The following is a 26,600-nucleotide window of genomic DNA, read 5'->3' on the forward strand; positions in this document are numbered from 1 at the left end:
CATATATATAGCTAACTCTACTATAGAGTATCATATAAACCATGCTAAATATTCTCCTTCGCTTCCAAACAGATTAGGAAGAGATTTAGGGATCTGCTTAAGTTAATTCTAAGGCTCCAATATAATATAGTTATAGTTTCTGTTGCCTTTCATAGGGTATCTCTGAACTAGCCACTCCTCTTTCTACTCGCATCATTCGTAACAACTTTCGACTGTTTCTTTTCGTCTCTTTTGTTCTCTTCTTGTCTCTTTGGTAATTTATGCGTCTTTGCAACACTTCGCTTCGCTTGTGAGTGTTGGTAAATGGCGTAAAGGCAGCTCCATATTGCCTGACCTCTGCTCGCCTTATCGTTAACGTAATTGGCAAAGTTGTGCATTATTATAGGCTCATCGTCGTCGGCTAGACTTGGTCATAACATTATTCACAATGCGGCAATTAAGGTTCACAAAGTCCGTTTGTTTCGATAACTTCTGTAATGTTTATCGATAAATGTAGTTCAACGTCTGTTTGTACGTACGTATGTAGACGCTCCCTCTACATGTGTTTGCTTCCTCTTTTTGTCTCTTACTATATATATCTATCTCTCTAAGTCTAATCTTGAATTGTTCTCTTCTCATTTTCCCCTTTCAGTAATATCTCTCTATTTCTCTCTCTCCCTCTCTCTCTTTGTCTCTACTAATCTCTATTTCTCTACTTTTGTATATATTTCTAACGCATCTTTTACTTTTTTTGCTCTCTTACTCTCACTCTCTCTCTCTCTCTCTCTCTCTCTCAGTCTCTCAGTCTCACTGTCTCAATCTCTTTTAGGAGCTGTGACACGTGCATCGTCTCAAATTTTATGTTTTTTTCAAATCCAATTTCATTTCGATGATTTTTTTTTGCTGTTTTTCTCTCGCTGTTTGAGTTTTCCTGTTATACCCTGCAGACAACATTGGAACAGGGCATATTAAATGTTGAATATATTTCATAATTCTCTTTACCAATAGACGACTCAAGTCTTGGCATATCTTCTATATCTATATCTGTATATAGATCTATTTGCTTAGATTTACATTTTGTTGGTTAGGCAATTCCTTATAGAGCATCCATAAGTCAGTGCTCTTAATATTATACATTCTATTTTTATTATTTTGTTAGCTTTTGCGACTTGTGTGAAAAATTAATTTATTTGATTTGCATTTCAATTTGCCGCTGCTGCTGCTGCTGCTGCCGCTGCCTCTGCTTCTGCTTCTGCCTCTAACTGTCCGCGACTTAGGCTCTCGTACTGTCCCTATATATATATATGTGGTAGATTTTCTCCTTTGCATGCCAAATATTTCGATTTGTGTGTGCAGTGCCTGTCAAACTGTTTGAGCTGAGCTTGGCCAACTGTAAATCGCTAATGAAGTTGCAACATCCGGCTCATCGAAATGAACTCTGAGGCAGCAATGTGGGTACGCTTAGGCAGAGGCTCCAACCCTGATATGGAGTGGGCAGACGTCGAAGAGGCAGAGGTGCTTTGTCGACAGGGTTAAAAATCGCTGCTGCTTGACAAATGCTGCGGCAGTGAAGCATGCAACGAGCAGGAGAACGCACTGAAGAGCCCTCAGCTGAACGAGCAGACCCTCTTCCTCCCTCTTTCTCTCTCTGTCTCTATCGGTGTATGTGTGTGTGTGCGGGTGCCTGAATTGGTGATGTATTGAAATTATGAAAAGGGCACGGCTGGGCACGTCATGGAACGCGAAGCATTGACAATGAGCCATGAAAGCGAAATGAGTGAGCGAGAGAGAGAGAGAGAGAGAGAGGGGGGAAGACGACGTGTGTGCGTAGAGCGGGAGAGTTTGGGGTGGGGAGTGCAGCTAGACCCCACAGTCTAGGGCTTGGTCTAAAGAGCTGAGCTGAGCTGAGGGCTGGCTGAAGTGCTGATTGAATGCAAGAGCGAGGCGTGCCGTATTGTAAATGCCCGTGTTAAACGGAAGTTGCCAACGGGCCAACAACATCCGGCACTGCCCCCTCAGCTTCCACCTCACGCACACGCACACCCTCGCTCTCTTCCTCTCGGTCTCTCTTTGTCGGTGTGTGGGCGTCTGCTAATTGATGCGATGAGAACGTAGCATATGGCATATAATATAATATGTATATATATAATAAAATTCTGAGTATTGCATCAATTTCGATGCATTAATCAAACAGAATGCGCTGGACTCTGCATTAATTAAAATTGCATCAACTAGTTGCAAAGGGAGAGCGAGAGAGAGAGAGAGAAAGCGTGTGAAAGAGAGGGAGGGGAGAAGCAAAGTTAAATAACTATTGCGCATCTTTCACACAATTAATTCATATACATACTTATGCATATATACACGGCCAGCCAGCCACGCCCCCACCACCCAAATGGCCAAGTGGAGCAGCAAGTGAACCAAGTGAAGCGGGCACTCAAGCTATGCAATGCGATACGAGACAAGTTGCATGCCCAGCAGAGGGGGCGGCAGAAGGGTGCGAGGCGGAGGCGTGGCAGTGTGTGACATGAAATATAGAGTGCCCGCCAGCAGCTCAGCCTCTCGCATGCCCACTCGCCCTCGCCAAGCAATTAGCGGCAAATGTTGCAAAAGAAACGCCAACTCGCGGGTCAACGCGTCACTCAGAGTCGAGAGTCGAGAGCCGCTTGGCTGCCCAGCGAGTGCCTCGGACTTGGGTCTATACATATAAGTATATATACATATACACCCGTACACATACATACATGCATATACAATATAGGACGATGTCTGTCTGGCTCATGTGGCAGACACTTGTTATTGCTGTCGCTGAGACAGTTGACTCGATTCACATATCAGGCTTATCAAACTCTCGCTCTCTCTCCCTCTCCCTCTCCCCCTCTCTCTGTCTCTCTCACACTCTGACGTGTGGAAGCCTCTGAACAGCATTTTCACAAAGTCCGCAAATAGATGAAATTAGTTCCTTATGTAAGCTAATTGTTTACAAACTGAGTTAGTTGATACTAATACTCTTGCGAACTAGTTCTTTGCAAAATAGCTTATGAATAATGACTCATGTGAATCAGTTTGTTGGCTTCATTTAACAGCTTACTGAACTTTCTTTTCGTATACCTCAATCAATTAGCGTAATCCCTTTGGAATAAGATCGTTAGCTCGTTTTAACATGTTTGGTAAAAAGTTGTATCATTAGCTCATGTGAACTAGTTCATTGTGTCACTTGAACCGATTTTTTGGCACATCATTCTGCGAGTTACTCTAAGCCTTCAACAAATTATTTAAGCCCATCGAATATTTTGTAATTTTAGCTAGTTTATTTCAAGAAGCTCGTTAGCTCATTCGACTTTCATTACATTACTTGTTTATGGTTAGATTTGTAAATTCGTTCATTTGAACTAATTCTTTAATGAGCAACCCAGCGCTTAACACTTACTTCAACTTCAGTTCGTTCTCTACTTCCTTTGCTTCATATTCCAACTCAATTCATGTATCTGTTCATACTCCATAGCTGGTTCATTGAATAACCTTAGTCTCTGTAGTAGCACTTGAATATTTGCTGAACTAGTAAAGGGAACTACATCTACGAATGGTTCCTTTAAACTAGTTCAACATATATAAAATATATTTTAGCTCTCTAGCTTGTCATCTCTTGACGAGAGCGTACTCTAACCCTTCACATTTATTATTTCTCTGATTCATTAGTTCTTTAAGTGAACTTCATACCAACTGAGTTCCGCCTGTATCTCACATCACATTTCGCTTTTCGTTCCCTTCCTTTGCAGATGCTGAAACACGTACAAATCTCGCCGTTGCGCAATCGCTCCGATTCGCTCTCGCTGCGCTCCTCGAGCAACGCCTCCTCCTGCGCCAGCTCCATGTGCGGCAGTCCGGAGCCGCCCACCGATATGCAGCGAACGCCATCGCGCGCCTCCAGCTACTCGAGCCTCAACGAGCAGCTGCCACAGGTGAGCCCCCACTCAGAGTTGCTTTGCCTGGCCCAACTCACTCCTAACACACACTCTTCCCCTTCCGCCCCTCCACAGACCACAATCAAAGTCTACACAAACTGCCTGAAGATCGACATTGAGTACAAGACGCTGGGCATTCAGTGGGACACGACGAGCAAGGAGGTGATTGCACAGCTCCTGAGACGGTAAGTGTGAGAGAACGAAATCCACTTTCGAATGGATCTAATCTAATAACTCTCCCTCTCTCTCTCTCTGTATCTTTCTCTCTTTAGCTTGAAGATGCGCCATCGGGATCCGCGCCTCTTCTATCTGTCCATGGAGGTGGCTGTGCGGCGGGCAGGAGTGAAGACCATTCTGGTGCTGGACGAGGACACACGCCCGGCCATCCTGCAGGCCTGTCATCCCAAGGGCGAGTCGCGCTTCTGCCTGCAGCTGAAGGCGGGCGGCCTGATCCGCGTGCACACCTCGGCGCTGCAGCCGAGCTCGCAGTACAAGTCGCTGGTCATCAGCGAGGAGACGACCTGCGACGAGCTGCTGCAGCTGCTGCTGGGCTGCTACAGCTCCCTGGAGCCCGTCGAGAACTTCTCGCTGTACGAGGTCTGCCCGGGCCAGGAGTGCCAGCGCAAGCTGCATCCGGACGATCTGCCGCTGCGCGCGCAGGCCGAGCGGCTGCGCCGGGGCGAGAACTGCCACTTCCTGGTGCGGCGCACGCCCAACTATGCGCGTCGTCGCCAGCTGCTGGCCAACCTGAACGAGGCCATCAAGAGCTACGAGAGCGATGCGTCGGCTGTCTCTGCCGCCGCTGCCGCTGCTGCTGCAGATGCAGATGCGGATGCGGATGCCGTTAGCCTGCTGGAGCTGTCGCTCGAGTCGGAGCTGTCGCTGTCGGAGGACCTGCGCAGCTGCAGCAGCAGCGAGGATGCCGAGGATGATGAATGCGCCAGCAGCTCCGGCTCTTCGGACACCTCCACCGAATGCACACTGCGTCGCGACTTCTTTCAGCGACGCACGCCGGTGCAGGTGAACGGAAATGCGGCCAGTTCGGCCGTAGCTGCCGCAATCTCTAGCTCTGCCTCCTCCTCCTCCTCCTCGTCGTCGCCGTCGCCCGCTCGCGCTTACAGTCCCGTCTACAACATACGCGAAATACGCACCGCCACACACTCGTTCTCCTCGCTGGGCAAGGACAAAAAGCTGCTGGACATCCACATGAATGCCCGCTATGCACCAGCTGGCATCTACAACCGCCTGCTGCCCGTCGCCGAGGACAGCCAGGACGGCCTTGACGTCAATGGCAATGCAACAGCAGCGACAGCGACAACAACAGCAACAACAACAGCGACAGCTAATACAACGCTCGCAGCGGAGGCTGTTAACAATAATCCAGCGAAAGGCTTGGGCCACTTTGTCTATTTGTAACTAGTCAGGGCCACAAGTTGTACATAGAGAGGCAGGCAGTGCGAGAGAGAGAGGCAGAGAGAGGAGCAGAGAGCGTGAGAGTGGAAATATCCCCAAAAAGAAACGTAAACCGTTTGGACCAAAGATGCATTTGTAGTTTAAGCCTAAGTGTAAATAGTTAAGAGATAGAGAGAGAAAGCGAGAGGGAGAGGGGGAGAGAGAGGGAGAAATTGAAGCTTTTGGCATTTGTTGCACAACTAAAAGCTGGTAAATTCAAGATTACTAAAGGAGTCTATAGCTTGAGGCTTTAGTCGCGTAGCTAAAGCTAAACTAAGTCGTCGGATATCTGGGCACCTAACAAAAGGGCTAACACTTAAGATAAATATATGTAGAAACCAAAAAGATATTCTAATAATATAAACTAGAAAAAAAAAACCGAAATATTATTGTTATTATTATTATCAACATACCCCGCCTTTGCAGCTGTCCACAGGGTATATTGCCTGACCTGGGCCTGGGCAAGTTAATTGCATTAAGTGCAATATTTACGGCTAACGTCAATCAGACGGCGGCGCTGCCGGTTGGCCAATTGCAATTTGTATTTTTAAGGATCGACGAGGCGCCGAGCTTAACTGGAATGATTTACGCGGCGTATACGCAATTTGCCATATAAATGAGCTTACTGTACGAGCAGCTTCGTCAAAAATGAAAACAAGCTAAAGATAGCTTTAACTTCAGCCTTTTTACGGCAGTTTTTTTTTTGTATTTTCCGGAGTCTCTTAAATTACTGAAATGATCTGGATTTTGTTGCTGTGCGACCTTTTTTTCCGTTGAGTGCTCCGACTTTAGCCAACTAATTTATTAAGAAAGGTCGTCAGACTGAATTAAAAATAAACAAATTGCCAATCAAATCCAATTTGTTGCTGCCTAAAATAATAAGTCAGCGCAAAAGGATGCGAAAGGGTCTCACAGATACTGAAAGTTTTCGCTTTGGGTAGTTTGTTTGTTCGGCGTTTCCTTTGTTCAGCAAGTGAAAGTAGTCCCAGCAGTCGCGTGTATGTTTTGGCTTTTAGCAGTTACGCTGCTTGTTCTCATCCTTACTGATATCCAGTTGACAGCCATATCCTTGGTTCCATCCTATGCAACATTCTGCGAATTTTCTCTTCTAAAGCTTAGTTGAGTTTCAGAATCCTTCATCCTGATTGCTGCTTATGAATTGTCCAGTTTGTGCAGAGCAATCAAAAGAATATTAGTAAAATAATCACATTCATAATAATTGGCTTTCTTACTTCATTTGGATAAATAAACCAAGTCTAACGATCTCATTTTGCCTGTTAACAATCAGCTGAATCATCACAAAAGTATGCAACATAAAAGCGTAATTGAGGTTTATTGCATAGCGCCATCTATTGGATTCAATTGCAACTACTTTTTAATAAGCGAGCTGCCCAAAAGTATGCAATGCATTTATGTACTGCGTTATTGAGCTGTGTCAATGAAGTGTCGCTTGCTGGCGCTGTATTTGATAGGAGTTTCGCATATTTTACGTAAATATTGCAATTATAAATAAACAAAACATTCTAATAATCATGTTGTTGACTTATGTTGATCTGATATGGTTTGTTTGCCTTTGCACTGCGCAGTTGCTGTTGTTGTTGCTGTTACTCCTGCCTTTTGCCCTTACCTGTGCATGGAAGGCTTCCGTGTCGCAATCATAAAATACCTATAAAACATAAAGAGCCATATTTATGGTCTGCATGATAAGTTGGAAAACGTGGGCAATAAAAAATAAATCAATAAATATATAAACCTTACTCTAAGCCTTTGACGTTCACAAAATAAATAAAATTTAAGTTTATTTAAACAAATTTAAAAAATTTATATTTTACAGTAATGCTAAGACAGTTAAGCTGAAAATTGCCTACGTTATTTTTTACAGTGTATGTGTGTGTAGCTCTTGGCCAAACAAAATTCTGTATTATACCAAAACGAACAAAACCGAAGCAAAGTTTGCCAAGTTCAGCGAATCGAAGGCTGCACATCCACACCAATACATAGACATACACATATAGTGCACCCATGCACGTATATGGAGTACACACACACACACACATACCCGCACACGCACACATGACGTAAGTTTACACTAATCTAAGCTCGTTTTGTTACTCGTCCAACTAATTGCCATAATCCGTTAGATAAAATTTCTTTATCATTTTTTGCTGCTGCTACTGTTGCACTTGCTGTTGTTGTTGTTGTTGTTGTGAAAGTTGTGCGAATTGAATCGGGTTTTTGCGTGCGCTTTTTGTTTTTATACAACTAATCGGCTTAGCATGCAAGCCGCAGCCCACAGTTATGCACGGCTGCGTGGACGCATGGGCGTATGGGCGAGTGGGCGGGCGGGCGGTCGGTTGGGCGGACGGTTATCTGTTTGCTGTTGCAATTGACTTCTTTGACAGCTGCTGATTTTTCACTTGAATGAAATTGTAATCCTGGCGCTGGCGTCAGTTGACTAACTACATATGTATATAGCCGTTGGTATTAATTTGTTAGTGCGTTTCATAATATGTTTAAAATATGGAGACAGAAGCTGCCGCTGCTGCTTCTTCTTCAGTTGCAGCTGCTTTTAATTAAAAAATCCGTTTGCGTCAGCATCGAAGGAGCTGAGTTTAGTTGCCAGTTGGCTGCCAGTTGGTTTATATTACATGCACAAGTTCTGGTTGACTCAGGCTTGCCTAATAGGCTGACAAGCCAAGACAAGTGCGAGAAAGAGAGAGAGAGAGAGGGAGTGAGAGGGGGGGGGGGGGAGATACTGATGGCAACTGAAACTTACATGTGTGGCAACATCCTTTTGCCTGTTTGCCTGTTCGCCTGCTACTCCGGCTCGATGCTCGGCTGAATTCTCGTTATTGCCATTTAGCCAGAACTTGACTTGCAAAACTTTGCACTCTTTGAACGGCCTACCCTGTAAATGCCGAGCTGTGCTCAGCGAGTCGTTCAGTTCGTGGCAGTCAAGTGCGTTATATGTAACTGAGCCGAGGGCATTTCTTAGTCCAGATTTGCTTTACACTTGCTCAGCTTCAAATTGTGTGGCACACACACAGGCACACACACACATACCGGTATCTCTTTGCCGATACTCCCCAACTACTGCTGCACATGACAAACATTTTTCATCAGTTTCCATAAGAATTTTCAACTCAAGCTCTTTCGACACTTTTGTCGAGCTGCAGCTGCAGCTGATTCTGATTCTGATGCTGATGCTGCCTGCTGTCGTAGGCTGTGCGCCTGTTATTTGCATTTTTAAATTTCGTCGCATTTTTCACATTTTTATTTTTCAAGAGATAAAGAGTGAGTGAGAGAGAGAGAGATAGTGAGTGAGTGAGCGGGACAGCTAATATGTTGCTGCACACAGTGCGTATGATTGATGTGGGCTGCATATGTTTTATTTAGTTATTGCAAGCACCATGCACACCCTCTCTCCACGTCTCTCTCCTTCTCGCTCTCTCACGCCCTCTCTCGCTTTGTCAGCTTGCATACATCACTCAGCGCTTATCTTGAATGCCATTCGAGGGCAGTTACTGTGATTTATGTCAATTCGCAGCCGTCGCTTCGTCGCTTCAACTTGCTTTTAATTATGAGAAATTGCCGGCTCAAAGCTGAACCGAAAGTTGCTTTGAGTAGCTGCTGCCCGATGCTCGCTGCCCGATGCTCGCTGCTCGCTGCTCTAAGGGCGCCACTTGACACAATTTATGGTCACCTTTTCTCTCCTCGCCTTCCGCTTCCTCTTCCTCTTTTGCATAACAAAGCGACGGCCGTGCAGCTTAACAAATGGCCAAGAAGCAAACAAAGACCAAAACAAGTGCTCGAGCTTCACTTTTCTTTTCTTATTTTTTCATTTTGCGCGGAATTTCATTGCAGATTTCCTTCTCCACTTCTTCTTCCACTGTTCCACTGTTCCGCGTTGCTTTTTCATTTTTGGCAATTTCTTCTCTCGCTCTTAATTTGGCTCAAAGCGCGAGTCGCGTGGTAATTGAGTTTGCACGGCTTCGCTTGGTGCGCTGAGAGCAGCAGCAGCGCGTCCTTAGCCAGCTGCAGTGCGTTGACAAATTGGAAAACAACAACAACAGCAATACAAATAATAAAAATAATAATAACGAAAAAAAAAAAAATATGCAAGATAAAAAAAAAGAATTGTGGCATTGTTTTTCCCGATTTCGTTTGGCTGCCTCAGCTGAACGTGTCTGATGGCTGGCCGCAAAATCGTTCGTCAGCAAATTCGAATTCGACTTCGAATTCGGCAATCAAATGCTATGTCGCCAGTCGCTATGCTGCTGATAATGCAGAAATTATAAATCAAAATCAAATCTATTCAAAATAAACCAAATCAATTGCAAACGCAACGAAATGCAAATTGTTTTGCTGCTCGCTTACATTCGGCCAAAGCGAATTCATTGCAGTCGCAGACCTCAGCTGGAAGTGCTCAGCTTAGTAAATGGGATGTCAGCTTAATCTCAGCCAGCCACGAGGATGTCAGTTAATTTATAGATAAATAACATCTTATAAATTTATCGATATTCATATTGGTATATATAACTTGTATCGATGATACATTATGTACAAATATTCTAAATATGATATACCGGCGAGTCTCTCAATTTAATAATATAATATAATAATAATATTAAATAATTTGAGCCCCGCTAAATCGAAAATTGCGATAAATCGAAAAAATTTCTATTACCTTCAAAAAAATTCGTTCTCGATAATTCTGTATAAATCGAAAACAATCTGATCCTCTTGCCGTGTTGAATTATCGGGACTCTACTGCATATATAACATGTAGATGTATTATGTACAGATGATATACAATTATGATTCTCTCTTAATCGTCTTGCAATAATATAGATAGAGATAAAGCTGTAGGCCGATCAGTAAGAGAAAATAAATTCTGCTGTTTGCCAGGGCACCATCGATAGTATCGTTTGGCTTTACTTTATGCGATAGCTCGATGTATGCTGCTCGATAGTGAAATATTGCTCTACTTAGAAGATAGCTGAAACAACGCTGAGCCTTGTATTGACAACATATCCTGACGCCTGAGTCAAACGGACTGCATTCACGAGGATCCTCAACATCAGACACGATCAATATTAGTGTCCCATGCTATAAAAGAATTTCATATAAAAGGCTTCAGCAGGCTTTCTAGCTGGTAAATAAGCAAAAATAAAGAAGCTTACCTGTTATGCCTTAACTTGCAGTTCCAGTGAAACTAAAATCAAAATATTATAAAAAAATTGAATAATTGTAATTATACATATATCTATATATATATATATATTATAAATATTGCTTTGTGTTTTTATTATATATAGATATAGATATATGTATATTATTTGAATATATAAAAGAATCAAACTCATTAAAACAAAACGTGAAAAATTTATACATATATAAATTAAGTGACTAAATCAAGTCAATCAAAGGCAAGCTAATAAATATACCAAAGTCAAGTTACTGAATGCTTAAGACATTATTGAGTTTGAATGTTAGTTTATTCGTATATTTGGTATCACTTTAAATGAGACGTCTTACAGCTATTAAATATGGACACGCCGCGTGTCCTGAGATATAGAATTATTCAAATACAATTTGCGAGTCAGAGAGCAAGATCTGCCTCTCTCTCTCTCTCTCTCTCTGGCTCTCTCTCTGTTTTCGCTCTTTTAGCGCGTAACGAATGAGGCTTAGTTAAAAAATGGCTTAATTCTTTCGTACAACACTTTGTTTGACAATGGATAAAATCTATAAATGGAGCTTATTTAGTTATTCGCTTGCCAAGCAATTGAGACTTCTTAAGTGAGCATCACAATGAGCTAATCCGTTGGGTTCTACGAGCGACGACCGAACAGCCTAAAGCGCCTCCTCCAGCAGCTTGGCCATCATAGCTGCTCGTTGCCAATGTGCGTGGTATCCGTGGGCAGCGAGTGGGTCTAAAAATGGACAGATAGAGAAAAGGAGGGAGAGGTGTGAGTGTGAGGGAGACAGTTACATCAACATGCGTCAATGGATGCCAAAACAGGGAAAATTATTAAGCACCCGGCTCACAGTTAGACACACACCTGCAACGCCTTGCGCTTGTGATGCATCGACGAGTTCGAGGATGACTTGCCCTTGCCCTTCTTCCACGAGCAGAGCAGCAGCTCCTTCATGCCCTTGCGGAAATTGCGACTGAGGAAGGCGTAGAGCAGGGGATTAACTCCCGAATTGAAGTACGTGACCAGAAAGGTGAGCGGCGTTAGCAGCGCATTAAAATTGGAATCACCGCGATACGAACGTGACCTGCAAATATATAATTTAGAATAATAATATAAATAAAATATATAAATAAATATATAGGAATTTTTGGTATATGCAAATGCTGTCATTTAAATGAGCATTAAAATCTTCTCGAGAATTGCCTGAGCTGTTGGAAATGTGCCAAATAAAAAGTAGACAGAAACGTTTTTAAATCATAATATATTAAATATATTTACATTTACTGCTTACACTTGTTACTTAACAGTTCTCCAGCACTGTCTATGACAGTAGAGAGTGTTGACCGCAATACATTCTTAATGTAAAATACTTATATTAAATGACGTTATGTTGTTTAGTTAACAGCACAATATCACAACAGAGTATAAAAGCAATGTGTAGTAACAGACTATAACATAAAACAGAGTCTAACAGCAGAGTCCAATAGCAGAGGCCAACAGCAGAGTGTCACAGGCTGTGAGTCTGTGACAGCAGACTCCAACGGGTAACAGAACACTCTAAAATAGAACTTTAACAGTAGAGTCTAACAGCAGATTCTAACAGTCTCTGTTACTGTAATGTTGGTGTGACACAGAGAGCTTACACTGAGTTTTCGTGGAGGTGGAGGCTTTATCCGAGTGAGATTTCGTCGTGGCTTCACGCTTTTAAGCTCAGATTTCTATCCAAGACTCTCTGCGAGAGCGAGAGAGGATTGTAATCTAGGGCGATGCTGAGTGAAAGTGAGAAAGCTGTTAAAGCCATTCGATATACTTTTAACATTTACATATAACAGTTGTAACTTCTACATCTCCATATATACTACTCTATTATTCTTCACCCACAACTCAAGTGTCTTAAGCTCTCTACATATATATATATATATATATAGTTGTTATTAAAACTCGTTCCGAGGGCTTTGTCTTGGGCCAACTGTCTACTGTCTGCTAAGTGTTTTGGCCAACTCTGGTTGTTGTTGCAAACTCTTAAGTATTTCAACAGATTTTTACCTGCTGCCGTTGCTTGTTCGCACTAACTTTGCGCAGCGTGTAAAGTTTTGCAGCAGCTTCAAGTGGGCAGCAGGGCTGAGAGGGGACTAGTTATAGGCACGACTTCGATATACCCTGTACTAAATGCGACAATGAATTCGCTTTACTTTGAGTTTCTCAATCCTGACTGCTTTAATATACAGGGTATCACGGGGTCCCCAAAACAAATATACCCTATAGTGGAGTCCTCTAGTCGAAATGTAACTAGGGAATCACTTCTTTCCCTTCAAGTTTTGTTTATAAACTGGACAAACGCAAACTTTTTGAGCGAACTGTCAAAATGTTTTCGGTTCTCCTCTCGCGTTGTTTGCGAGCTGACAATTTGCGCTGCACTTGCAGCTGACAGCAATGTGCGACAGGTGCGACGGGGGCGACGGGGGCGACGGGGGCGCGGCTAACTGATTGGCGATCTCAAAGGTCCCGGCCAGTGCTGCGCTGCTTGAGTTCTCGAGTGGCTTTCACAATTGACTTGCAAATTTAAAGCGGCAAAGCCACAAACAGAGGCTAACTACACCAAGAGAAAGCGAAAGGAACCTAAATCGAAGCAGAAGGACAGGCCTCCGCGCCGCATGGGGTGACCATTTGTCGGGCAATCCATATAATAAGGCAACATTAGGAGCAGCTCGAATGTCCCTCAGTTCCAGGCTGAACGTCGCGTCTGCCGTCTGGCCTTCCGGGCCAATAAGGATCAGCTGCCCCACGCTGTGCCCCGTCGTCTGCCAGCGTCTATTAATATAAATGTTGGCGTATAAAAAACTGGGCTAGCGTAAGCCAATCGACTACACACGGCCAACGCCGTCATCGTCGTAAAAGGCAACATTAGGCTAAAACAGTTCGCAATTCATTAAAGCCACTCCAAGCAGCAGCATAATGGAAGCGAATTGAAACTAGGCAGCCTTTAAGATGGACAATAGGCAAGCAAAGAAATGGAAAGAAAGGCTTTCTCTTTTCTCTCTTGCAGATGAACTTGTTAAAGTTTGTTCCAGTGAGTCTTAGCATGAGAGTAGAATAATTCAAGCAGTTATTCAGGTGCTGTAAGTTAGTCCGATAGTTGTCTAGAAAGGAGCAATTTATGTTGAACTGTTTTCAGCTAGTGAGAGAGCTGTTTAAACAGAGGGCAGATGAAAGACGCTTCTCTGGGTATTAAGTTAATTCTAGTATAGCCTAACGGCAGATTTAGTCAAGCTTAGTCTAGTCTAATTTAATATATCCCCGCCTAGTCTCGTTCAGTCCAGTCTAGACCAGGCATTGCCTAGTCTACTCCTGCCAAGTGAAGCTCAGTCATTTCAAGTTTATCCATGCCTAACTAGTCTAGTCTAACTAGTTTAGTCAAATCTATCCAAATCTATTGTAGAGATACTACTTTTTACAATTATCAAGTACAGCTCATATTAAATATGCATCATTTAATTTTTATAATTATATAAAAATACTAAAAAGTAATATTACAAAAAGAAAAAGAATTGTATTTATTTTTAAGCTATTATATTCTATATGTCAATGATAATATCTAAAAAAAAAATCTACTTCTTGCTCAGCAAATAAATCTTGCTATATAAATAATATTTAAATTATGGTAAATATTTTTTTATACAACTCTCACTGTATAATTTTGATGTGTATATAAATGCTACACATGCCTCTTCCAGTCAGGTATTGCCTATGAGAAAAGTTTCATATATTCGATTCTAATTTCCCACAAATAGACTTTCTATTACATTGTTTTATCATGCGATTGAAACCTGCTAAACACAATTTATGGCTAACAAAACAAAAGGAAATTAAGAGCTAAGGATTGATTGATGTTTAGAAGTTCGCCATTTCCCTTCGTCATCTATTGGGATTATCAGAGTGTCAAACGTTTCGAGTTGGGTGTGAGCAAGACCTTTAAACGTGAGCCATAAATGCAACTATTTTGCATTTAATCATTTGTTTGCTTTGGCCAAATATTTCATTTAATATTCACGCTTCGGTCGACTGCGCGCGTTTTGCTTGAACAATATTAAAAATAATAATTTAATAACATATAATATTTGCGGAATATATTTTCGCTCGAATTGCTTAGATGCATTTTGCGCTTGGTTTCAGTGCGCGTTTGTAATATGCAAAAAATTTTATGTTTGGGGCGATTTGTGGTCGGCATAAAAACGAAACTAGAATTTATTTGTTTTACTCTGTCGCACACACACAAACACACACATGTAAAAAAAAAAAAAAAAAAAAAAAAAAAATGAAAACAATTCGCAAAAATATCCCAATTGAAGCTTACTTTAATAAATGTTTACTTCACAGTTCCCAGTTCAGATTTTCAGCTTTCGATTTTTGCTGTTCCTCAAATCAACAGTTTATATCGCATCATCTGGTCAGCTGGCAAACCAATCAGCGACTCGCTCCACCTCCCCTCGCCCTTAGAGCTAACCAGAAGCCGTCAGAGAATGGAAAAATCAAACATGACCCACAAGCAGCAGAGGCCAGACGAAGGCAAATATGAACCGAAATGTTTGAATAGAACGACGCAGAAAATATGGTCAAGGCAAACCCCAACAAGGAGAAAGTAAGCAAAGCTGGGATGAGCAGGGATGCCTGTCCATCTGTCTGTCCGTCTGTCGTTCACAATTTATTTCTATTAAGACATTTGCCATGTGATGCGATGCGCTGTAATTCGGCTAATGGCATCAATTGTCAACAAGCTTCAAGCTGATCAGATGCTTAAATTCCAGTCCAAGTCATTCTAAAATAATAATTCATATTAGACTTGTTTTTATATGTATACAAATATATACATACATATACATATATACCTTTGTCTATCTGCCTTGGCACATTCACTTTGATTGATGCCCACCCAGACATGAGACAACTCCAAGCCAAGTGAATTGTTTCAGAAGAAGAAAAATACATCTTGCTGGAGCAGACACAAATATCAATGTCACTTGACGTATTTGAGAAACTTATTCAACTTCCAGATAAGAGAACAAATTTGCGGCAAATATTTTTGTGAAATAATAATAAAATAGGATTACAAATTGAAGCTATATAAATAGAAAATAGATTATTGTGCACTAATATACTAAATTTCTATTCTAATCGAATTATATACTTATTAATATAATATATATCATATTATATTACTTCAATATTAAAAATCAAAATAAAAGGTACAAATTTATTATATATATTAATATTGTATTATTATTACATTATATAATATTGTACCTACATTAATTAATAGCTTATGTTCTTATTATAAATATTTCTAATTATATATTCTCAATTTTAAACTCACAAAGAGAAATTTTTAAATTGATTTAATAAAAAAAACTTCTTTTAATTTAGTTATAAGAATGATTGTAAAAATAAGTTAAACTATTTATTTTTAGTCTTTAAATACATTTATACTAATAACGTTTAAAATAACATTAAATATATTAAATTTCTTAATATATATTTTTTACGCGCATTTATGTCCTGAAAATCTTTTCAATCTATTCAATCTATTCCTGCTTTGCCTTTTGGTTAAGCCCTTAAGGGATCCCAAACAAAAGCTTAAAGTCCACATTCAGTTAACTGTTAAATAGCCTCTGAAGCAAATGCGATGAGAAGCGCTGCGCCGTGAATAACAATTAGGCTGAAAATCGAGAATGTTGCACGCAAACAGGCTGAGAGGCGGCTTTTCGGCCAATCTGAATGGCAATTGGACCATTTTAATAGACAATTTAATTGTTTGCGCCGCGACAGGTAAGGACAGGTACAGGCACAGGCACAGGTAGGTTGGAGTGTATTATTTATTGCGCGTCAGATGGCTACGCGCTACATGCAAATGACTCTCAACTGTTTGCATAACATCAAATGGCGCAGATGCTTATCCTACTGATGATGAAGGTGATGATGATGATGATAATGATGATGACGAAGGCGACAGACTATCCGCACTGCACTGACCCAAGCCAAAATGATTTTCACTTGATTAAAATTTTAAACAATTTAAGAAAATAGTTCCTTCTTTACACAAAATTAAATTCATTTTATACACATTTTCGCAGTATTTGCTTTAATCAGAAAAAAATAAACACACTTAAGCAAAGAAAGTTTCATTAATATTAACCTTAAACAGCAAATTAAATTTCAGAAATTTAATAAATATTTTTAGTTCTTTAATTTACACTTAAAAAATATATAATAAATAATATTCAATTAATTAAAATGGCAAGTTACGTTAATAAAGCAAGATTTTTGCATTCTAAAATTTGGCTATTAAATTTCCCATTTAAAAGGCTTTTCCACATGTGCTCCCAGTTAATTATAATTGCTTTTCTCTCAGTGTACCACTCACCAGTATTGCCACATCTTGCGCGCATGATACGGCAGATTGCAGAGCGCGAATGTCAGCACAAATATTATCAGCATGCGGACCACGCCTCTCCGTGCGCGTAGTACATTGCTCGATGAGTGTGACATATGTGCGGTTGCCACGCCCACACCACCGCCTCCATTGCCCTGCCGCTGATTGTGGGTGTGGGAGTGATGATAGAAGCTCGTTTTGCGACAAGCGCTCACAATGGGCCGATCCGCCTCTAGCGAGACCTGCATAAGAAATCGAGGACGTGTTTATGGACATTAATCAAATGGAAAACTATTTTTCTGTTTTTTTTTATATATTTTTTGTATATTTTTATTTACTTTATTTTTTTTAGAGCTTTAAGAGTGGTTTTCATGAAAATACGAACCTTGCAATTATCAAGCTACGTTTTTTCAGTGTTATTGTTGTTGTGTTGTTTTTGTAGTTTTTTTTTGTCGGTAGAGAATGTAAATAAATGTTATTGTTAGGTTGTGTTGAAAATAAGGAAGCGAGATAAATATAAAGAGAGAGAGCAGATAGAGAGATTGGGAGAAATAGAGATAGAGAAAGGGAGAAAGAGAGATAGATATATATAATACTAGAACTTAACTTTTAATAGAAAACTATTAAGAGAGAATTTATAAAAGCAATAAGCAAAATTTTTTGTTTGTTTATCAGTCTAATATGTATATATAATATGTATATATAATAATTATACACTATTAATTAGACTTAGAATTAATTCAGTATACTTAAATCTACTGTTCTTATTTGTTAACTCATTACATCTAATAGCGCTACTATTTTCACCAATATTCGATTTCTAATGCTAATATTATCTTTTTGAATATTCTATGCTTTGCATTTGATTCTACACAATGTCTCTTTAATTGATTTATGTTTAATGTAGACTACTCCAAGGAATCATATATTAAGTTTAAAATATATATTAAAGGCTCAATTTAATGCTGGCTGCGGTCGAGCGCTCATTTGAGGTTGAGTAAGTGGCATATTGATATATTACGCATACGCGGCGTGGCACGGTAGCTGAGTGGAATAGCACACATTTTACTTGAGCTTGGTTTCATTTTGAAAGTTGCCACTGCCACTGCCTTGGCCTCGGCTGGTCTGGCGTGGCTTAAGTTGCCAGCCAACAAGCTGTCTGTGTAATGCTCTCTAATGCCGCTTGACACCTGATGCTGCAGCTGCTGCTGTAGCTGCAGGTAATGTTGACCAAATTGCCATTTCAACTGCAATTTCCACTTGCAGCTCGCTCAACTTCAACAAATATTAACTATTAGAAGCCACGCGCGCCACTTATACCTGCCACACCTGCCATACCTGCCACACGGCCTGCACACTTTACACCTTTACACACAGTGCGAGAAAGTTAAGGAATGCGAATACTTTAAATTTGTTGTTCAAGTATTAGTTTACCTCAGCTCGAGCTGGGCAAAAGTTTGCGCTGCAATGTTAAGATATCAAGTGCCAACTAAATATATCAAGCTTTCAATTAAATTCAAAGGATATCATAAAATGTCATTTTGTGTGCAATAAATATTACATTTTACCACAATCAGTTTTCATGCTATTTCAAATTTATGTAGCAAATTATTTTGACAGATATATGTATATTAATATATATTATTAAATTCGATTTTCTGTTGACACAACTAAAATTATTGAAATTTTAATTACCTCTCACATCCAATGTGTATTACTGTCAGCGCTGACAGAAATCACAGAACTCAAATAACTCCAACTTACACGCACGCTCTCATTTGCACACGTATTTTAATTAAAGTAACTTAAGTGCGGACGCTAGAGCCTAATGAGCTCTTATTAGTGAAAAGTGCTCAGCTCCGCAGTCATTTAAATACACAGCGCGCATATAGCTTATGATCCACAAACTCTGTGCGCTCAGAGCAAGTGAGTAAATTTTATATGCGTTTTAGTTAAGCTTTGTAGTTTTATGCTCTAAAGCTCTTAGCGAAAGGAAAAGACGATAATGTTAGAGCAAGAAGATTACAAATATATGTAAGCATGAGTGATCACAATGTGCACATGAACATTATTGATGTACATACATATATACATATCTATGTAACTAAAGCCTTTACTTTGATTTTCATTTTCATTAAACACATTTCAGGTTAACAAACAACTTTTTTAGCTTTTATTAATTGATGAACTTCATGTGATATACGATATATGTATGAATAAGTATAAGTATACACATTTGTTATTTGTCGCAAAAAATATAAGAAGTGTGTGCGTACGCGCTACGACTGATTGCTCGAGAGCAACTGAGACAAAGGTGAGCAGCAGTCCAAAGAGGAAAAGATGCCTGCAGATGGCAAATGAGCAAGAATGTCACAAAGGAGAAAATAAAAGAGTGAGTCAAAACAACGCGCTCCCTATGCAGTATCTGCATTATAATTGCACACTCACACATTCACACACGTATGCATGTGCATACATATTACATATTATTAGTAGCGTGCTCTCTGCTCAGAAACTTCGAATGCAATAGAGAGAACGAAGCAGCACACCATTCGCTTACAATCCAAGGATTTTGTGTCTCGCTCACTCAAATTAATGGCAGCTACAGTCTCTGGAACGTCGCGGTTCAATTTATAGTAAATCACTTAGCTTCCACAAAACTGCTCAGCTCAATTATGATTTACGATCCACTCTCTAAGCGCTAGAAGCTCAGGCGCAACCTTAACCTCCGCTGAGGCCACTCTGCTCATCTTTTGTTTATTTATGGATTCTGTATGTCTCGCTCGCTCATATGAAGTTAAGTATAAGTAAAATTTAACTTCTACAAAAGCACTCAGTTCATTTATCGTGTATGATCCACGCAGCTCTCTATATAAATTTGTGGATTTTGTCTGTCTCGCTCAACTCTTATACTATGTTAAATTAAATTGTGCTTGATTTTCGCATCATGTTATTTCTTTCTACTCAAGCTATAGCTTCGCAACTTGTTTATGCACTTCTGAGCGCAATCCCCACATTTTCTTCAAAAGATGTATGTAGGTATGTATGTATGTAGGTATATATATGTAAGTACATATCACATTAGGGTACTTTTTGCATAGAACTTGACATTGCTTAGAATGTTTTGGGCAGCCAGAGTGCCAAGTGAAACACCTGTGACTATCTGTTTTTGTTGTTGAACTCACCTGACTCTCGGTGATGCTGACGCCTCGCTTTTCGTATTTACTGCTTTGTTTACGTGACAAGGACGTGGAACTGCTGCCGGAAGCTAGCGACGATGTTCCAGCACCTGTTCCTACTCCTCCAGCACTGCCTCCTGCTCCGACTCCAGCTCCTCCTCCTGTCGCTGACGACGCTGGCAGCTGATGGAGTTGATGATGATGTGGATGGGCTAGGGGATGTGCGTGCGGATGATGGTGATGATGATGATGATGATGGTACATGCTGTTATGCAGACTCATGCTATTCTCTGGACCAGCCTGCTGCTGCTGCTGCTGTTGCTGTTGTTGTTGTTGGTGCTGATGTTGCGTCACATGCGGACTGAGACCACGGGAGCTGCGCCACAAAGCGATGGCTATTTTGCTGTACAGCACCTGTCAAAGTAATTTATGGTTATTATAATAGCAAGTGCATGGTGCTATAATATCTGAATATTTGAAGAAGAGTCGGGCAATTATGCTGCTTGGATTATGGCTAAGCTACCTTGTCTTCTCTTTTCTTTTCCCTTATTCATTGCTTCTCTCTTCTCTTGTTTGCTTCTTTCGCTTTATTTATTCTCTTAATCATCATCTCTTCTCTTTTTTCTTCCCTCTTCTATTCTTCTTCTGCCTTATCTTCTCTTCTGTAGTTTTCTTATCTCTTTTCTTTTGGTTTCTTCTCTTCACTTCTCGACTTTCTCTCCCTTCTTCCCTCTTTCTTCTCCCCACTGGCTTAGCTCACCTAACCTTACTTACCGTCATAACCAGGAGCGGCATCACGTAGAGCAGCACAAAGTTAATCATGTCGAGCAACTTGGAATTGAACATTTCCCGATCCAGGACACAGATCTCCTCCTCCTGGCCATCCTCGGTGTGGATGTTCTTAATAGTCTTGCTGAAGACAAATTTGGGCGTCGAGTAGACTGCCGACGTAATCCACACGGTGACAATGACCATCTGCAAGAGGGCAACATTTTACCAGGTTGTCATCTAAATGGGTCTAGGCGAAACACGCTAAGCTCTTCACTAATTGCCAATTGTCACACACAGAGTTTCGTATGTCTCTATGTCCATGGCCAGTCTATGCCATACTTCAGTTTAATGGACGCTATTCACATTAACAAGGAAGCATTTGCCTAGACAATGGCGGCGCGTTTTCTATGTATATACATACATATCTCTATTCCTGGAACTTTTTTTATTAGATTAATTGGGTCAATAATTATGCCATTGATATGCCTGGCCTGGCCGCTGGCTCTGGCAAAAGTTTTGCGCTGCGCAAGGAAGAAAACTTTTCCTTTTGGCCTATTTAACCTTTTGGGCAACTTTCTCGCAGTCGCAGTTTAATAAGTTCCATTAGCGCGTAATTTGCGGTCGAATTTCCTATTAAATTGAAACGAAACCCTCCTAGTGCCACCAACGCTGTTCCAGCTAAACGAATGGATTAAGGAGCCTTAAGAGCTGAATTAAATTTCATTTGATTTCAGGGCTTAAACTTAATTTTAATAAATTTGAAATTTAATTAGGAATTTGTTGTACTGTTTAATGTCATATATGCATATATGACATCATCATTATATAATTAAACCATATCAATTCATTTTTAGTTTCTTTATATCGTACTAGTTTAAAGTAACCAATCAAATTTTAAACATAATATTTATATTCCAATAAAGACTATAAAATATTTTCCATTTGACGTAACTAACTTACCCTTAAGCGAGCAGCAGTTAGAATTTGTTTGCACGTTATTGGATGGACAATGGCAAAGTACCGCTCCATGCAGATGACCACCAGTATAAATATTGATGCCGTATAGCTGAGCGAGTGCACGAATTGGTACATGCGGCAGAGGAACTCGCCGAAGACCCAGCTGAAAAGAGTGCGAAAAAAGAGCGAAAAAATATTATAGCTTTGGATGGTACTACAATTTGATGAACTAGTTCATTAATAAATTTAAGTAGAAAATATAATTCACTATACATTATCAATTAAACTTGTTCTTTAGTTCACTATAATATTCAATTACTGTGGGCTCACATTAGTTCCTTAACTATACTGAACTAGTTTATTTTAATATTCAATTATCTTGAACATAAGGATAGACTCGGATTCATTTATATCCGGTTTATTAATTGAGAGGGGAACAACTTCAAATGAATTAAACTCAACGGTTCCATAATTGAGCTGAACTTGTTCATAAGCTTACTAGTTCATGTTAATGAACTCGTACATATGTACATAAGTGCAAAGAGTAAAAACCCTTCTTTGACTGAGGAGTGGGCGGGTCAGGTGCGCAGGCTCTCACACACTTGAGGCGTCGAGACGTATCAAATGTTATGACACGCCCACCGCAAACTTATGCCGCATTAAGGTGTCATTTGAGCAGGCTGTGGCCAGAGCTTTAGCACTTCGCCATCATTTTTATATTTTCTCTCATTGCATTAGGCCACCTGAAATTGTAGCCTCGGGCTCATTGTGCTCGGGGATTAGCACGTAATTCTATTTTTGTGGAACAGCTAATCCGCCGTAAGTGGAAAAATGTCAGAATTTCTTCTGCTACTTCGCTCGACATTTTTACAAATATATAAATAAAAATTATTGGCAACTTCTTGGCATTCTCTGCTACAGCTGAAAGGCATCAAATTTGCTGAGCTACTTAAATATCCATTAAAAGTGAAAGCTTTCGGTATGCGCTCCTCGAGCATGAGAAAGTCGTATACGGTATACCCATAAATCCGGACGGGTTCTCTTCTTTGCTTTTTCACCTTAAACGAAGTTCTGAGAGATGCCTTTGTCTTTGATTTGTTAAAGTTGGTATTTAAATTCATTGAAAATTATTTATTGCTATGGAGAACAATAAAGAATACCTTGATGAAAAAAAAAAAAAAAATTAATACGAGAAAAAGAAAAACATAAAGTGATACTTGTAATATAAAATAAATGAAATAAAAAAATGTAAAAAAAAAATAGATATATGAATACAATTGTTTATCAAGTTACAGAGCTCAGGTATCTTATATCTGGTTAATAATATTAAAAAAAAAAAATCAAAAAGTTTATATTAAAATAATTATTGAATTTTCAATTTTCACAGACTTTACTTTATTTATTTTTAATTTATTATTTAACTTTCCTTTTTTTTTTTAATTTAATTAGTATTATTTTTATTAAATATTGTAATAAATTTATTTTTCCCACTTACCTGTCTATAAGATAAATGGAGAGATTTTGCATAACACAGAAGAGACCCACGCAGAAGTCGGCAAAGGCCAAGTTGGCCAAGAAAAAGTTGGTAATGGACCGCAGACGGCGCGACAGCGTGACGACCAATATAACAAGCAGATTGCCTAGGAGAGTCACAAATTAAGGAATAATAGTTACCAAAAGTCAATTAAGCTGTTCCATTCAAATGATTTGTAGATGGGAAATTTTAAAAATGTTAACATAATATTTGGCTCTGCTTTCAGAGTAGAGCAAAAAGTCCGCCCATCTGTCGACGCAGAGCTGGCGCACCAACTTTTAGCAGACAGTCTACACAGGCACACATGATACTGAATGGCAATTTTTGTCACAGTCCCTTGCCGTTTGGCTTAACGTTGCGTTGAAAGTTTATTTTAATTAGGGGCTTTCATTTATGCCACATCTCTGGCTATGAGCCTGTGTGTCTCTCTTTCTCTCTCTCTCTCTCTCTCTCTCTCTCGCACTCGCAATGTCTGCTTTAATTAAATGAAAACCCTGAATTTAACTGACAACAGCAGCCAAGGGCCTATGATATGTGGCCAACAATGGAATGTGCAGACAGTTAAGGCTAATTGCCACAGCTGGCCAAACTGGATCAAAAGGAAAAGCTGTGAAATTGCTCATAAATTATATATGCTAATACCAAAAGTAAGTCACAGACTGTAGCACATGTTTCTTGCTCTAAAACAAGTCAATTCTCACTCGAATGAAATATGTAATCATCATTTGATGTAAGAAACATGCTCGACGTATTATGGAGAGTTGACGTATTATGAGAATTGAGTTGATGATCGATTAAGGTTGTTTCGACGTTGAGTTCATGCATGGGTCTAGATAAATGGGTATAAATAAACTGAACACTACGGCAGTTACAATAGTCTTGATATAAAATCAACACATCGTATTTATTTTACCATTTTTTATTTTACCATTTTTTTTTTTTTTGGTCAATGAGATGAAAGCAAAGTTTATTTTAACTTTTGAATACCTTAATCCTAATCCTTTTAAAGTTATAAATTCTGATTTAACTTGACGTTAAGCCGATTATGTTTGAGTCTAGTTCAAGTCTTAATTAGCCATAAAGGTCATCTATATTGAAATTTAAAATAAGTTCTTGGGTTTAGTTTGTCTTTGTATGGCATATTCTATTTGATCCTTTATATATATATTCAAAGATATACGTACATATATATATATATATATATATATAGTAATATATGCATCAGCACTCACCCACACTTAAACTCGACACCAAAGCCACGATCCCCTTCATAACTCAACATAAACAAATCGCCTCAGAAACAATCATCACTCTGCACCAAAGCCACTCAACATAAACAAATCGCCCTAGCGACTACTTATAAACAAATCGCCTCAGCAACAATCATCCCATCGTCCACACATACAAACGAATCGCACTCCAACGCACTAAACCCTTCCCGTGGGAACTGCATACGCAGCATATTTGGGAGTCACCGATCAGGCCACTCACTTCGCCACAATCACGCCACCATCGATACATATTTCTAGCTATATAAGACAAACAAATCATCAATTCAACTTCAGTTTCAACTCAGCTCTAAGACCGATTGTACATAAGTTATTAAGAATAAAATTTTTTTTTATCTCAACAATAACGTCGGTTTTATTATTGGCGCAGCCGGTAGGATTGATTTGGTGAATAATCAAGATCATCATTCCAATCCGCTAAAGTACTACGTGACCTCTCGCGTGTGCAATCAGACTTCTAGTTAAAATATAGACCCGCTGGACTATTTAGAAGTTCTGCGTAGTGGAAATCAACCACTACATAACATTTGTGTCCGGGACTTACATATCGCTCGATCCCAAAAAGTCATAAGTGTTATATCAAAAAAAAATTAACAACCCGTTCAATTATAAACGATTAATCCAACTAAGTGAAATAATCGAGTGAACGAATAATTCAATCACAATTAAATGCCAACTGTGTGCAAGTTAAAAGTGAATGGACAAAACCAAAAACTGTTCAACTAATAACGATTGATCCAATTAAGCGAAACAATCAAAAGAACAGAAACCCACTCACAATTTCGTGCCAACTGTGTGCAACCTAATAGTGAGCTAACTATATAAAAAAAAAAAAAAACTCTCAAACAAACAAGTGCTTAAGAACCAATTAAACGGCTCCACCATGACTCTGGAATTGTCGGAGACCCACCTCAATCAGGCCCTAACTCTTCTAAGGCAGGTGCCTATATTCGACGGTGACACCAACGGATTAAGTGCTTTCATCAGACGCATCGACTATATAATACAACTATATCCAACAAAAGACGTCCGCCAGCATAGCCTAATGTATGGAACCATCGAGATGCTACTAACTGGAGCAGCACAACGAGTGTCCCAACTCACACAAGCCACTGGTTGGACTAGTCTTCGATCCGCCCTGATCAGTGAGTTCAAAACTCACACACCTTGCGAGGAACTTCTACGACGTTTGTACAACACCAATTTCAACGGAAGCCTTCGTAAGTTTATCGAAGAATTAGAACATAAGACATTCATAATTGTAAACAAGTTAACATTAGAAGGCAACCCCGCCAATGCTACACTCTATATAAATGCAATGAATAATACAGTAAAAGAAGTTATTACTAGAAAGTTACCAGATAGGCTCTATATGACTTTAGCGAAGTTTGATATTTCAACAGTGTCTAACTTAAAACAAGTAGCCCAAAGAGAAGGCTTATATGAAAATAGTTTCGCAGACAAACCCAAGTACTCTTCGAAGTCAACTGATTCTCAAACTTATTCTAAACAAAACCAAACTCAAAATAATTATAAACCAACACAAAATCAAACGAATTACAAACAAAATAATTATCAATCCACTTCAACAGGACAGAATAATCCTACTAACCAACAACTTTATACTGAGTTCCGTAGCAAATTAAATCACGAAACGCAACAAAATCCTCTAAACTATCAACAGACCACCCAAACTCAAAGTCCTTTCCCTAACCAACCAACTAAACGAATTAGAGAAAGCAACAGCGGACAGACTAAAATGGATTGGTCAGAAAATTTTCATCAATCTGCCTCGGATCAAACCAGACCGATAACACCAATCGAACAAACCCCTACATCAGACTCATCTTAA

General features: G+C 39.7%; 2 protein-coding genes across 9 annotated transcripts in view; one reads left to right on the plus strand and one right to left on the minus strand.

Moving 5' to 3' along the window:
• The window catches only part of rau (RA domain-containing protein rau), a 33,358-nt gene extending 27,581 nt beyond the window's left edge, over window positions 1–5,777 (plus strand). For both annotated transcript variants that reach the window (XM_089463602.1, XM_018004704.2), the window contains 3 exons: window positions 3,756–3,938; window positions 4,017–4,126; window positions 4,214–5,777. In XM_089463602.1, the coding sequence (XP_089319728.1) occupies window positions 3,756–3,938; window positions 4,017–4,126; window positions 4,214–5,357 (1,437 nt within the window). In that variant the 3' untranslated portion in view covers window positions 5,358–5,777. The remainder of the gene's footprint in view (window positions 1–3,755; window positions 3,939–4,016; window positions 4,127–4,213) is intronic.
• Window positions 5,778–10,853: 5,076 nt separating this feature from the next.
• TrissinR (Trissin receptor) overlaps window positions 10,854–26,600 on the minus strand; it is a 49,357-nt gene continuing 33,610 nt past the window's right edge. For 6 of the 7 annotated variants that reach the window (XM_089463672.1, XM_089463670.1, XM_089463669.1 and 3 more), the window contains exons 4-11: window positions 23,421–23,565; window positions 21,929–22,088; window positions 20,972–21,172; window positions 20,204–20,611; window positions 17,404–17,418; window positions 17,010–17,260; window positions 11,456–11,675; window positions 10,854–11,326 (exon numbers count right to left, since the gene is read on the minus strand). In XM_089463672.1, the coding sequence (XP_089319798.1) occupies window positions 11,276–11,326; window positions 11,456–11,675; window positions 17,010–17,260; window positions 17,404–17,418; window positions 20,204–20,611; window positions 20,972–21,172; window positions 21,929–22,088; window positions 23,421–23,565 (1,451 nt within the window). In that variant the 3' untranslated portion in view covers window positions 10,854–11,275. The remainder of the gene's footprint in view (window positions 11,327–11,455; window positions 11,676–17,009; window positions 17,261–17,403; window positions 17,419–20,203; window positions 20,612–20,971; window positions 21,173–21,928; window positions 22,089–23,420; window positions 23,566–26,600) is intronic. The other variant, XM_018004703.2, reaches the window with a different exon arrangement.

The sequence above is a fragment of the Drosophila arizonae genome, chromosome 3, assembly GCF_054131065.1.
Source record: "Drosophila arizonae isolate 15081-1271.41 chromosome 3, UAZ_ARI_1.0, whole genome shotgun sequence".
Classification (NCBI taxonomy): domain Eukaryota; kingdom Metazoa; phylum Arthropoda; class Insecta; order Diptera; family Drosophilidae; genus Drosophila; species Drosophila arizonae.